The sequence below is a fragment of the Polistes canadensis genome, unplaced genomic scaffold (assembly GCF_001313835.1).
Source record: "Polistes canadensis isolate GaletaPanama2010 unplaced genomic scaffold, ASM131383v1 scaffold_1, whole genome shotgun sequence".
NCBI classification, from domain to species: Eukaryota; Metazoa; Arthropoda; class Insecta; order Hymenoptera; family Vespidae; genus Polistes; species Polistes canadensis.
This window is the reverse complement of record NW_014569548.1, coordinates 1,208,879-1,224,026: the sequence shown is the minus strand read 5'-3', so window position 1 is coordinate 1,224,026 and position 15,148 is coordinate 1,208,879. Positions and strand designations below refer to the sequence as shown.

The 15,148-nt window shown below is 37.5% G+C and overlaps 1 protein-coding gene across 3 annotated transcripts in view; it reads left to right on the top strand.

Annotated features, from left to right (window-relative positions):
• Nucleotides 1-3,667: 3,667 nt before the first annotated feature.
• The window catches only part of LOC106793645 (RNA-binding protein Musashi homolog Rbp6), a 549,523-nt gene continuing 538,042 nt past the window's right edge, over nt 3,668-15,148 (top strand). For all 3 annotated transcript variants that reach the window (XM_014760790.1, XM_014760772.1, XM_014760781.1), the window contains exons 1-2: nt 3,668-3,969; nt 6,813-6,853. In XM_014760790.1, the coding sequence (XP_014616276.1) occupies nt 3,905-3,969; nt 6,813-6,853 (106 nt within the window). In that variant the 5' untranslated portion in view covers nt 3,668-3,904. The remainder of the gene's footprint in view (nt 3,970-6,812; nt 6,854-15,148) is intronic.

The following is a 15,148-nucleotide window of genomic DNA, read 5'->3' as shown; positions in this document are numbered from 1 at the left end:
AATTAACTAATTGCCCCTGATCCTCGATGCTTTGCTCAAACGGTTCTCCTCTTCCCGTACTTTCCTTTCCTTTCCTCGTGTCTATCGGGTTCACGATTTGGCAGAATGACGCGACGAATCTTGCGCCCAACGAACCGATTCCGTTTCCTCCTCCCCCCTCTACTACCACCTTTCGCAAATTCTCGTGCTATCATTTTTCGTGCGTAGTTCCTACGGTTAACGGCTTCGTTGATTTTCCAAACAACGGATCGGATCGTTGTAAAACAATGACGAAAAATAATCATCGCATTGAAAATTTGATTTTTTAAATTCGTCGACACACACGAGCGAGGATTATTAAAACAATTGAAAATTATTTGAAATTCTTAACAAACGATATTACAATTCGGTTACGAGGGTTCTCAAAATCGTGAGCAGTCATTATCCCAAGGGATTTATTCAACAACCATGAGACTTTTGTCGAGGTATATAAATTTCTCTCGCTATACATGAAATACGACCTTTGCTTTACAAACGCGCCGCGCAACCTGTGTCAACCTTTTCGAATGGAAGTAACACGCTCGTTTTATAACGAATGAAAAACTAACGTTTGCTCGAATCGTACGTCCTCGTATTGTTTCTTCATCGCGTGGGAGTACGGCTTTCTCGTCTCTTAATATAATTTTCAACACACGATTGGAATTTTAAATTAAATATATATCATTCAAATTAAAATCTAGAAAATCATTGGGAGAGAAATAATTCATAAAATAGAGAAAAACTGTGCGCGGGATGACATTTTCTATAAAAGTAATAAAGGCTTTATCGGATAGCCTTTGATACGTCTGATAGAATCGGCCAAACGTTTGGGGTGGTGGTGTAACGAGCGAACGAGAATCGTGATTACGTCGATAAAAATTTCATCGACATTCTTATTGTCTATTTACAGAGACGACGATGGCATAATTGATACTTTCGTTTTATATACTTTTAGTTGTTGAATTACATCTCAAATTCGTTTATATTGGCTACAAGATTTTTAAGACCATCTGATCGTGATTCTCATTAGCCAACATAAACGAGAAAATAACAGTTAAAATCTAATTCTAGTTTCAGCTGCTTTTTTTTGCGCTAAAGTTTGTAATAAACAAGCGTAAAATGATGTGAAATTTTCTTCGGCACACCTTACCGATGCAACTATCTGTGTGCACGTTCTAAATATAGAAGAGTATGCACTTATACGAACTATGCAAATGCAATAATCTCGTAATTTGTCGTAAGCTTAAGCAAAGGATACGTTAATCGGTATAACTTATCATAGTTTCGGTTAGATGGTTCGTCTAGAACGTGTAATCGTTCTGAGCCACCGAGAAGTCTCTGAACGATGATTGACAGCTCCCCAATGGTCCATCGGGAACGTCATAAGCAGTAGACGAGCGTGACTGCGACGCATTCGGATCTAGGGATTCCTTGCTACCGCAAATGTCGATGATGATGACGACAACGACGACGACAACGACGACGACAACGACGAGAAGGCGTTGAATTATCTGATTTCTGCGAATACCGATTCTACCTATTCGATCATTATGGATAAATCTTCTTCGTAGTTTGTTCCTGAAGTAGCAAGTTACGTTAACGTTAGCGCAAATATCGATGCATTTAACTCATTTCTCTCGGTCAATTACTCTTCAACAGTATATATATATATATCTTCTTTCTATGATAAATTTCAAAATGCAAATAATAATCCATTATAGTATCAAGCACAGGTAAATTATTCCATCGTATGCATTATCAACGAATTATTCGTTGATTCAATTTTGTTGTTTCGAGTGCATAGAGGTACCGTTCATCGAGATAAAGCAAACGATCGTATCTAATAAAAGATATTCAAAAAGTGGTAGTAATAGGATTTTTCCAATGTCTATCAATACTTCAATCGATTGACCTATTTTATCATTTATCTGCTTATGCTTGTTTAACAAATTAACGCTTCGTTTCGTTTCATTTCAATTAAGTAAAAATTCTATTAACGATTTCAAAAGGGGGGAAGGAAAAGTAAAGAAAAAAAAAGAAAAAAAAGGAAGGATAGTTTCTCATCGAAGAGAATGATTAACCACTACATTTGATAAAAAGACCACCCATAGTAGGCGATCTGGCATAACGTTAGAGCTGGCATCGGCTCCTTTCAGTAGTGCAGGCGAGTAGGTGGTCGGCCTTTTTCCTGTCGAGCTGACCGCGTCGGATGGCAGCAGCAACGGCAGCGGCAACGGCAGCAGCAGCAGCGCAGCAGTGGCAGCAGCAGCGGCAGCGGCAACGGCAACGGTGGCCCTCTTGGTTTCGAAAGCGCAAGCGCAAGCTTCTCCTCTCCCGTCCCACCAGCACCGGTGACGACCCGATTGCGCCCCGCTAACGCCGCACCACCACTACGTTCACGGCGGCCCCCTCCCGACCCGACGCCCCTTCCCCCAGCCTACCCCCCGTCCCGCCCCGCCCCGCCCCGCGCCGAGAGCGCAGTGTCGCGTCGAACCTCTCGCAGAGCGCGTCGCACGTCCGAGTACCGGCCGCCGCCCGTCATCAGTAGTTGCCGTACCGCGCAGCCACGTAACCTCTCACCTTCTCCTTAGTTTTTAGTAGTCAGTAGTAGGGGAGAGTGTGGCGAGAGAGAGAGAGAGAGAGAGAGACAGAGAGAGAGAGAGAGAGAGCGCGAGAGAGAGAGAGAGAGAGCGAGAGCGACCGACCGAGAGAAAGAAAGAAAGAGAGAGAGAGAGAAAGAAAGAGAATTACGCGCGCGAGAGAAAGTGAAAGAACGTGTGAAACTGAGAGAAGAACACACCGAGAAGAAGAGAAAAATAAGAAAAAGAAGTAGTAAAATAAAGAAGACATCAAAGCTGCTGGTTGTTTCTCTTCGTCGTGAACCGTCCTCTTCGTAGCTGCCGTCTCGTTATCATCGTCGTCGTCGTCGTCGTCGTCGTCGCGCTCGTCGTCTTCGTCTTCGTCGTTTTCGTCTTCTTCCTTCTACGTTCCTACGTCCTCGTCGTGGTCGTCGTCGTCGTCGTCGTCCTCGTCCTCGTCCTCGTCGTGGTCGTCGTCGGTCGTCGTCGTCCTCGTCGTCGTCGACCGGCTTGGCGCGAGCACTCCGGAATAGTCTATCACATCTTAGACGAATACGAGACGTACGTGCAATTTTAGTTCGCCGTACGTTTCGTTATCGTTGTCATCCTAGTTGTCATCCTGGTTGTGTGTTGTTGCTACTCCGCAATAATAATACTACGAGGAAATACGTCGCGTGTAAAGGAACGCGACGAGACGTCGTAATACGGGGATACAAGACGTGCCGTGTAGTTATATTTTATCTCTCTCCTTCTTTCGCAATTGCACGATTAAGTGTTACTATTACTACTTGTTAATCAACGACGTGGAGAGTAACAGAAGTAGAAGACACTCTCTCGTCGTCGTCGTCGTCGTCGTCGTCGTCGTCGTCGTTGTTGTCGTCGTCGAAGACGTTGTTTTTCGAAAGGGAAAAGGAGGAGGATACAGTTTGTCACCGTCGGCTAACGCAACGTACACGACGAGGGGAAGATCATCATCATCATCATCATCATCATCGTCGTCGTCGTCTTCGTCTCGTGATCATCGTCGTCGTCGTCGTCGCGAACGAACGAACAAAGAACAAGAGGAAGAACAACAACAACAACAACAAAACAACATAATACAAGAGAAGAAGAAGAAGAAGAAAAAGAACGACGACGACGACGTCGTCGTCCTGCCGTCGCACGAGGACGAATCAAGGAGAAATTTATTTTCGAGAAGAGCGGCTCTCTCACTGTTAACAGCCGTGCTTTATTCAATTTAACCCGTGATACTCCGGGGAAAAGGCGAGAGCGTTGCGACGACAACGAGCCGTGCGCCGCGCGCCATTATGGAATCTCAGAATCAGGAGATCGTGGCGAGCGGCTCGCCCGCCGAGGTGCCCAACGATCCAGGGTACATATCTTCATGCTTACGCCAAAATCGATCGTCCACCTACATCCACCAGCAATGTTTTTAATAGTATCGACCGAAAACAACTACGGTTTCCGTAGATTCTTGTGATCGGGAAAGAAAAAGAAAAAAAAAAGTAAAATACGCGACGATAATCTCTCGCTTGTGTTTATTATATTTATATATCGCGCGAGTGGTTACTAGAGATAATAATCGCATATCCGATATACCGTCTTAATCCTTTCTTTCTTTGATCTGCCCGCCGTTCCGGATTATTATCGTGCGCATCGTGCCTTTTAATTGCTGTTATTTCTATTTATTGATGCTCTTTGTTTAACATATGTATATCATATGTGTTTAAATATATATATATATATATATATGCACTCGTATATATATGTATATATAAACACATGTATATATGTTGATGTTGCTGTTTGTTATTATTATTATTATTGTTGTTGTTGTTGTTATTGTTATTGTTGTTATTATTGTTGTTGTCGTCGTGGTCGTGGTCGTGGTCATCGTCGTCGTCGCTGTTGTCATTCGGTGGAGCAAACGCGCGCGTGGTGTTTGTTTGCCGGGCGCGTGAATATGCGTGTCACGGTATAGTGTGCTCTCTGTCCTCGTACCAGTGGCGCCTTCTTTTAAGCGCGTTCGGCATCCTCCTATCCCCTTACCTCTCGCCAGAGACATCCCCTTTGGTCCGCGTGAAACGCGCGAGAGGGAGCGAAAGAAGGGTAAATGAATGGGAAGATCCGAGAGAAACTCCAAAGAGGAGAATGGTTTGCCGCCAAGCAAAGGATACTCTTTTCTTCCTTCCTTCCTTCCTTTCTTCCTTCTTTCTTCCTTTCTTTCTTTCTCTATTTATTTATTTATTTATTTATTTTCACCCCTTTCAATTCAGCTGCATTTATGTTGAATATTTTCTCATCGAATAATAAATTAATCGGACGTTCGCAGGCCCCGGTTAATGTTAATTAGGAAAACAAAAATTGCATCGAAACAACAATCGTTTTATGCTGTCATTGTCGTGGTCGTGGTCGTGATCGTTGTTGTTGTGTCCAGAGTTTACGAAGTTATTACGTTGCGTTCCAATTCTTCAGGTCGAATTACGTGTGGGTTGCTGACCACATGATCCACAAAGAAAAACGCTAGTAGTTCATGTCATTCCTTATCGTATTTCAAACACGTCGATGAAAATAGCACGCGAAATAATCTGGTATTTTCATTTCGATCGTTACTTTATCGTTAAACTTCAACTAAACAAAACAACGACAACGAAAAAAGAAAGAAATGATCGATTTAGCGCGATCTATATAAGAGGGGTTGATCGGAGTTAAGAGGGTGGGGGAAATAGAAAAGAGATTTCTTCGTCGACGACGTCGTGTCTTAATCTCCTTGAAAATGGGCATACGTTTACCGGATTACCACGTAAAAGTATTAGAACGGAGACGACGCCTAGAATCGCTTTAGAAGGAACGGAGGAGAGAGTGTGGAGAGGAGCAGAGAAAACGTGATAGGAGGGAGGGAGAGAGGAGAAGGATAGACGGAAAAGCAAGCGCGTGGGTGGGAGAGTTCACAACGAGGCTGTCGTGCCTCAGAAAATCGATGTTCGAACGCGCTACCACGTGATTACGACCATTATGCGAGAGAGCGTTATCTTCGTTAGCATCTACGCGACTAACTACGCGAGATTTTACGTATATTAATTATGATAACGAGACTCGGAGATGATTAGCGTCCGGTCAAAATTCTTCCTAAATGGGGGGAAAAACGGGAGGATATATTTTTTGTTTGTTTTCTCCTCGGCGCTCACTTGTTAGCCCGTTCATTGGCTCATTTTCTACGCTAATGACGCTTATAATATATACTTATTAGATTATCATTATGGATGATTTAAGATTACACGTGCGCGCGAATCGTTCGGAAAGATATATTCAAGTGGTGGAAGGATGTTAACGGAGGAAGCTCCTAAGATAATTACCGGTTTCGATGTATTTTGATTACTCCGTTTAAGTGGTATTAAAATCGGTTTTTATCTTCGTTAAATATAAATGTCGTTTTACGATCTTGCGTATTACGCGCACGTTTTTTCGTCGTTGTCGTCGTCGTCGTCGTCCTTGTTTTTCTCTTCGTCCCTTTCGTGGTGAATTATAATCGTGGTCGTTAGATCGGCGGCCACAGATGATCTTGTTCGCGCGTACTTATCGATCTATTTAGTCACGACGAGAGTGTTTCATTCACGAACAAAGCTTTCGATGCTTTTATCCGAAATGTTCTCGTTTCGATCAAGCTTAATGGACGATAAATACCTTATTGCATTGGCGGCAAACTATGGTTGAACGATCGAATTTGAATTTCCCGCGGTTTTTGTTTATTTTTTTCCTGCGTGGGTGGTTAGACTTCGATGTGCCCGCGATTACGAGAGTATCGGGGGATATGGGGGTAGCCGCGAGTTCAAGATGAAATCGCTATTGTTTGTGATGAAAATTATCTTCCGAAATTAATTGTATTCCTCAAGATTGGCCCCACCGTATCGAGATCGAGCAGAGTTCTAGAAAAAGAAAAGAAAAGGAAAAAAAATAAAAATAAAAATAAAGAAAAATTGCCAAAAGAGAGAGAAGGAAAATGTAAAAGCAAAAAATATCGTTCGTGAGTTTTTTGGTTGTTGGTTGATGTGTGGTGACACCTGCCGTCGAGAAACGGAGACTGCGCAGAGGGTTAAGAGATACCGGAAGTTACCCTCTGCTGGCAGTTACCCCGTCTTCTCTTTCTTCGCCTTCGTCTTTCAACATTGAAGCTTGGCTGATGGCGATGCTGATGGAATCATCTTTTTTTTCTAGGAAAATGTTCATCGGTGGTCTATCATGGCAGACCAGTCCAGGTGAGCATTCTTTTTTCACGCTAATTTATTATCCACCCCACACGTGTTATATTAATTAATCAATGTGCATTTAGATTTGAATTAACGCGCAAATTTCAAATATTTATATGATATATATTTATCTCGATCTAACGCACACAATTGTTCGTATTATTCTTAAACTAAATTTATCAATCGTGATACAATATGACGTTAAATAAAGCATAGAATATCTCGACAGCATCTTCTAAGAAGTATCGTATAAAACAAGATTAACGAGGATAATCGATATATACACCGTATAAGCGTGAACGTGTGCGTATATCGGGTGATTAAGAAAAATTACTGAATGACACGAGATGGACTTGAATAACTCTGTTAGTCGAGCGTATTTATGTATTGGCGAATCAAACATCCATTATCTGTCACGACAAAAAAAAGGCGCCTTTTTCTCGCTCTATCTTTTACTTCCTTATAAACAATGTCGGGTTATACGCGCGTATGTCGGCTAGCGATCGTGTCAAACCATTGGACTGGTAAAATAATAATTATTTGTAAATGTGTGATGGAAAATACGATATCACATCAAGCGTAAAAGTAAATATTATTTATAACTATTCTAATCGTGTTATATTCTATTAAAAAAAAAAGCTCTTTAGATTGGGATATCTCAATTTATTCACGCTTACGTTAATCGTACCCATTCATTGATTTTCATATGCATATATATATATGCATCATATGTCTATTCGAATGATTGCATAGTTTATTTCGACCTATATTTCGTTATCATATTCATAACTGTCTAACGATTATTATCGTTCATTTTTGTCGTTAACACAAATAAGTCGAGAACGAAGACGATCGAAAAATAAAATGGAAAAAGAAAAAGAAAAAGAAAAGGAAACAAATATTTTTGCTTGCATCGTTATTTTCTCGGTGCGAGTCTCTCCCTCTCTCTCTTTCTCTCACACGGTATATAATTAGGTCGGATACGCTTCAATTCCTCTAAGCACTTTAATGATCACTTTATCCTTGTAAAAATATCAAATATTTTCTTTTAATGGTGTGTCTACTTACTCTTATATATTTCGCATATAATACACTTTCGATCGATTATGCACTTATCGTCAAGCAGTTTTTCTGATAAGAAGAAAATATTTTCAGAAAGTATAGAATTAGTCGAAGCGTATTATTTCTCTCTCTCTCTCTCTCTCTCTCTCTCTCTCTCTCTCTCTCTTTCTTATAAAGAAGAATAAAAGAGAAACAAAGGTGAAGTAGGACTCATTAGCGTTATTTGTCGTCGTTATGTAAGCCGTAACTCTACCTTGCTTTCGTCTTGTTCTCTTGCTCTACAGGACCTCTTCTTGTCTTCTTCTTCTTCTTCTTCTTCTTCTTCTTCTTCTTCTTATTTTCTGTCTCTCTTTTTCCCTCGATAGTCTTTTTCCGCGAGTTAAGACGATGGTAAGCGATAAAGAAAAAGAAAAAAAAAATAGAAAATAAAAACGCAGGCAGGAAGACCCCGGTTTCTTTTTGCTTTTCACGGCTTGTCCAGGTTCCTATTGAGATTGGTAAGCAAAGAGGAAGGAGAAGATGGAAAGTACACGAACGGGTGAGAGGAAGACTCAAGGAAAAAACCTTGAAGGGCTCGGAAAGAAGATCGTTTCGTTCGTTTCTTCCTTCCTTGCTCGTCTCGTTTCGTACTAGCTCTGTTCGATGACCGTGTGATTTAAATCTGCCGAGCAATTCTTCAGTTTGCATCGGCGATCACAGAGTCGCATTATTCAAGCCTCTTATCTACGAAATTTGCGGCATCCATGTACAAGTTGTTACATCAATTTTCTCTTTTCCGTTCTTTCTTTATTTATTTATTTTTTTACTCTTTTGTCTCTACTATAGGAATCATTCCAAATTTAGTATTTTGAAAATAATTATTATCACTGCTTCCTTATTTTTTAGGAATAAGTTTTTTCAGTTATTTAACGTGCATACTCATTCCTATCGTGATCAGTTTAAAAAAAAACATATATTATCGTATAGAATGAGATTTAGCCAATAGATTATAAATAGATAAATAGATTGTAGCCAATTGGATCATGAATAATATATTCACCTTTTTTTTTTTTTTTTTTTTTTTTTTTAGAAATGAATAATGTACATTTTATGGGTTTTTTTTGTTTACCTAAAAGTGAACGATTGCTCCCCAATTTTGATAGGCATGATTGCAGTTAAATTACGTATCATTATTTAAATCGACAAATAAGAAATATTAGTGATAGCCATTAACTTTAATAACACCCAAATTTACTTTCAATTAAATTGGGTACACCAAATGTGACAAAATGAAAATGTTATCTTTCGGTTCTGTTAATATTCTCGTTCGAATCTAAAGAATCGTACGCATCAAACAGTAGTTTCTTGTGTATACCGGAAACACGGCTTAACGCATCTTAGCGTTTCAATCTTTTAGAACAATGACCCGATACTTGAAACGTTCTACAGGCAAATTGTTAAAACACTCGGAACATTGTGATGCGAGATACGCGATGAGTGAGTTCATTTACATTTAGTCTTTATTAGTTGCAATGTCTGTTTGGTATTACATATCAATAAAAATATACCTCCTTGTATGTATGTTATTATTACATAGGAAACGTTGAAGAGAATCTAACAAAAGATATTATTATTCTTTTTGCCCCATTGTTATTTAATCGTATAATATTCTTTCGTACGGCTAATTAATTTCAAACACAATCTAAGAGAAACAAATACAACGTATGAACATTTTTTGTCTTTTTTCTTCTTTGAGTATTAACTTTTCCCTTGATTATTTGCAAACGCTATCTAAACCCGGTTAGAAATTTAATTCTTGTTGTGACATTTCATGGCGAACAGTTTTACACTTGACGAAGCATGTTAGTTAGCAAACGAGTTTTATACCATTCGTTCATTTTATTATACATTTTCTAAGCAATTTTGGTCGATCGAATAAGCTTCAAATATTCTTGCTGTTTGTTTTTTTAAAAGTTAAATTATAGACATCGATTTTTGCAAAAACCGATCGTAGCAAAATATACTAGATAACACGATAAATCTCAATGATCCAAGAATACACGTTCGCATAATTATACGCTAATAAATCCTAAATTCAATGTATTTTTTTCTCAACATTTTTCTAACGTTTTAATGTTGCCGCGTATTTATCTTATCTACATTTAAGACTTACATTGAGTCCTTAATCATATTTCAAATAAAACGTTTCATTCTCAACGCTAGGTTGGTATTTTCAAATGTGATCGTATGGTTTGTTTGGATAAAGTAAAATGGCAGTAATTAGAAAGATCAAGCGAAGAAACAGAGAGATAGCAAGAGCGAGAGAGAAAGAGAGATAGAGAAAGAGTTGCATTTTTCTGACTTTGTCAACGTAAGCAACGTTAACATTGTCGACGTCGTCGTCTTCGTTGCTGTCGTCGTGGTGTCTGATGCAATCGAGCGCAACAGACGTTCCTCCTCGAGTCTCTCGCTATTTTTAAACATAATTGCACCCGGCCGTTTTAATGGGCAAGCCGACATATAGTCGGAGATGATACGAGAGTGAGATAAAAAAAAGGAAGGAAGGAAGGAAGGAAGAAAGAAAGAGGAGCAGAAAAAAACTGCAAAAATTTGTCAACGAGGAGTCTCTTTTGGGATGCGACTACTAACGAGCTATTTTGATGGATTTCAATTTTACCTAATCGTATACGTCAAATTCTTGACAACGAACAAATGGTACAGGGTTGATCGTGACAAATTTTCACTTTTCAAAAATTGTATATATCAAAAAAAAAATATTTAATTGGTTTCATTTAATCCAATAATATTATATGATGCGTTTACTTATCAAATGCGATTGTATATCTATGGAAGGTATAACCCTTAAGTACACACCTCTTCATTAAAAACCAAAGCGGAACTAAATTGCGCATTTATCGCGGAAAGTCATCGTAATTCTCATTAAACGTCCATTAACATTTCATTTTTCTCGTCGGAGTAAGATTTTTTTTCCCTCGTCGCACGTTTCATACGGAACATATAAAGACACTTTTGAGAGCCTATTTGTCTTTTAATTTGTTATCTAATTCGTGCTATTTAAGAATTAGTCAATGTACACAGATTTAAAAGCGTCCTCGAACGAACGAGCGAGATCAGCTCGATTAAATGAAAGTTTTATTAGTTAGAGATAAAAAAAAGAGTAGTATTTATTTAAAAGTAAATTGTCGAAGAAGATTGAGATAAAAGAGAAATAAGGAAAGAAGGTGCAAGATCGGTCAACTGACCGAGAATTAATCGACCTATACTTGCACTTCTCTTCTTTCCCTTCTTCTCTTACTCTCTCTCACTCTCTCTCTCTCTCTCTCTTTTTCCCTCTCTCTTTCTCTCCTTCTCTTCGTACCACACGTTTCCTCGTTTCTCTTAGCGCTATGAAAAGGGGACTTTAATTACGCAAGTAGGTCGAAAGGGACGCCTAATTTATTTGCAGCGACATAGGTGACTGCCTGCGGCTCCCTCTGCGACCACCAGCTTGTTAGTGCAACGATATTTGTTAACATAAAACAGGGTGAACGACTCTTTTGTTACCTGTGTTCATTCCGCCTCCATAAGCACGTCTCTCATGCCACGCGTTCTATTCTGCAACCTTTCTTTTACTCATTCTCTCTCTCTCTCTCTCTCTCACTCCTTCCCCCACTCCCTCTCCTCACTGCGCAGAATTAATTATTATAATTGTCTTTTGAATGTACGCGAAACTTATGGCCGGATTATTTCATTTCAAAGTGTTTAGGAGTTGCTCCGTGACTCATCCGTTTTTTCAATTTACTATTTCTCTCTTTCCCCCATTTTACTATATAAATCTTTTCAAACATTATTTATTTCGAAACGTTTTAACTTGAAAAGTAAACTATTGAGAGTGTTTTCCCTTGCATGATCACGTGCCGACATCAATGCGACAATTTTATCGTTTCAATACTCATATTATTTTCCACGTATGAACGTAACCCGCATTTCCGGTTGATTTTTATCGCGGGGGCCGAATTGGGGCCACACTAAATTTTACTTGCTTCGACAAATTTCTTCTTTTATTTTTTAACGCTCGCTCATCCTCTTTACCATCCCCTTTCTTTCTCTCTCTCTCTCTCTCTCTCACTCTCTTGATTTCCTCGTGTTAGTTATGAACGGATAAACGCGAATGTGATGCGCTTGTCATCGAAAACATTATTTACAGGTGAAACGAAATTCACGATTTGATTACTTGTTTTGATAAATGTTTTTCTCTTCTTTTTTTTTTTTTTTTTTTTTTTTTTTTTTTTTTTTTTTTTTTTTTTTTTTTTTTTTTTTTTCTTTATAGAAAGCATCATCATACTGCATCGATTTAAACGTATAGATACGAGACGAATGTTTAACCTTTTGTTTTTGATCTCGCGTTTTTATGGTTTATGCTTGGGTTTTCGTTTATTACTCATACGCTGATTATACATTACTCGCGTATGATATATTTTCATAGCGATACCGTACGTCGTGTTCATTAATAAGAAAAAAGAGAAAGCATGCGTGTGATATTGAATAAGCGTGTATATTGTATACAGTAGCACTCTTTCGTTTTTCGCACGACCAACGGTTCTTATCTTCAGACATCTTTCTTTGCCGGCTCGTAGATCTCGAACAAGACCCGTCTTGTCTCGATGATACATATATCTACAACGTATACAGTGTGTGTCACAAAACTACGGGAGATAAACTTCGTCAAGTAAATTCCACGTATGAGACGTTTATTTGTCAAATCAATATTACATATACGAATAAAAATAAAGAAATTTTGACAAATTAAGGTAACTTGTCATATCATTTATTGTTCAAAAGTTATACGACATTTTGTTATTCAACAATGTTACATAATTACATTATTATTATTATTATTAAAGAAATTTATTTTGAAACTGAATAATCAAGCATCGGCCAAGTGTTTTGATACTTCAGTTCAGTCGTTTATGGTTCTTGAACGGTTCATATATGTAGAGAAGAAAATAGATCTTATTAACATGGGTCCGAAGATGTTTCAGCTTTGAATTATGAGACTTTCAAATGGGATATTAGTATATTTCAATTATGTTTAGTTGCTGGAATTATGTATGATACACGGCTCGGAGAGAATTTCCATTTCTTATCTAAATGTAAACCTCAACTCGTTTCGCATTGAGTTATTATCGTTGGAGAAACTTATGGTTACTGAGTTAGTGCTTGAAAAGTCTTATAAATCAGAAATGAAACATTTTTTTTTTTCTGAACTATGTATGTTGATATAACCTATTTTTCTTCTTCTTTACGTATGAGAAATCTATTCCTGAAAGTTTAGCCGCGTATTTTTATTTCACCCGGTATATACGACCTATCTACTATCCACCTAACACTCATTATCGTTGCTTCTCTTATGCCCATTTTGCTAGATCGTTGTTACACTATATATACATAGATATTTATAGATTTCGCTTGCTTCTTTTTGACCTTTTTTTTCCTCAAAACATTTTTGTTATTTATAGAAATAAGCTAAAAAAACTCGTCGTAGATCAAAAATAATCTTCCTTGTCTGTCCAAAGTTCATTTTTCTTTCTTCCTTTTTTTTTTTTTTTTTTTTTTTCATTTTGTATATGTTATAAAAAAGGTTACTTAAATATCTAGAACACACTCGTTACGTTATTTTACGTATGAAACATAAAAATTTCAAAGGAAACGAAATTATTGATCGCGTGTAATATTTCTTTCATACCTCTTACGACGAGTATTTTTTTTTGGAATATCGGAAGAAAATTACTGTAAAGAGAGTTATATTGAAAAAAAAGAAAAAAAAGAAGAGAGAATAAAAAAAAAGGTTTTGAAAAATTTTACATAAATTATAGAAGATTTCTCAAAAACATTCAAGAGAAAATCAATTTGCGTTCGTACATCGAATGAAAACAAAAGTCGATGCTGTTTGATTCTTTATTTTTTTTTTCTTTTTTTTTTTCTTTTCTAAAATACGTTTTAATTTATCTCGATTTATACGTTGGTTCATTATCTTCGATTTGTAACAGCCTCGATGTGTTCTTTGCGCACGTGTACGGCGCAGTGCGCGGGAATGGGACACTTTTCTATGGAAAATCTACGATATGCGATAGAGAGAAACTGGAACGGGCCACGAGTTTGACCTAAGCGATCGATGATAACGATTCGGAGCGAGTTTATGTGGGTATAAGTCAAGCTACGAACTTCTCGGAGATACAATTTTCGATCGAATTGAGAAAAGAAAGGGAAAAAGAAATACTTTTTACATTTACTGGATTTCATCGACCATTTTTATTTATTTTATTCGAGAGGAAAAATAGAAGTAAATTATGGAAACATTATATATATATGTGTACAATAGATATTTGTTTTCCGATTCGGTGAAAATATTCCAACGGAAGTGTTTATTTATTTAATAAAAACGAACGATAAAATCTATTGCGTTTTTTTTTTCTAAACGCGATTTAAAAATTTTATATGAGATTTTCTTCTTTGTCGTGCATAGGTGCATTTTTACAATAACTCGAAGATCATCGACGGTAGTAAAAAAGTTTCATTGGAGAAACGTTCATTATCGTTGTTTGATGTCGTCGTTTACGATTAAAAAAGAAAGCGACGAAAAATGTGGAGAGTATATCGGATAAACGAAAAAGTTCGCGTAAGGTTTTTCGTAATTTAACAACAGTAGTAAACTTGTTTTATTCTCTTGCGCGATTTGCACAATTCAAATTTGTATGCAAATATACGAAGATATACGAATATGCATCGGTCAAATCTCGGTGCAACTTTAACTCGATAGACGTATACTTTTGTATTACGATTTTTATGTAAATTTACAATTTTCGGTTAAATCAAGTATATAACCAAGCGCATGGTTGCTTTTTGAATTTAAAAATTGATTATAAAAATTACAGAAACATGTATAATATGTGCATGGTATTTCGAGAATATATGATAACAAAACGTAACCGCACAGAAATGGTTTAAACAAATTCTTTTTTTTTTTTTTTTCCGACGATGCAAGAGACAATTCACTAATAAAGCAGAGATTGAAGCGGAAGGTTATAGATGGTCTACTTCTTCGAATACACGATGTTTTATAAAAGTAGAATTTACTACGACTCGCTGTGGGAGAAAAAAAGAGTTATAGATTGTAAAAGTTTTTAATGAATATGTAACATTTTTTTGTACACAAACATTTCTACACACGTTTTCTTATTCACTTTTTTTTATCATGCGCTT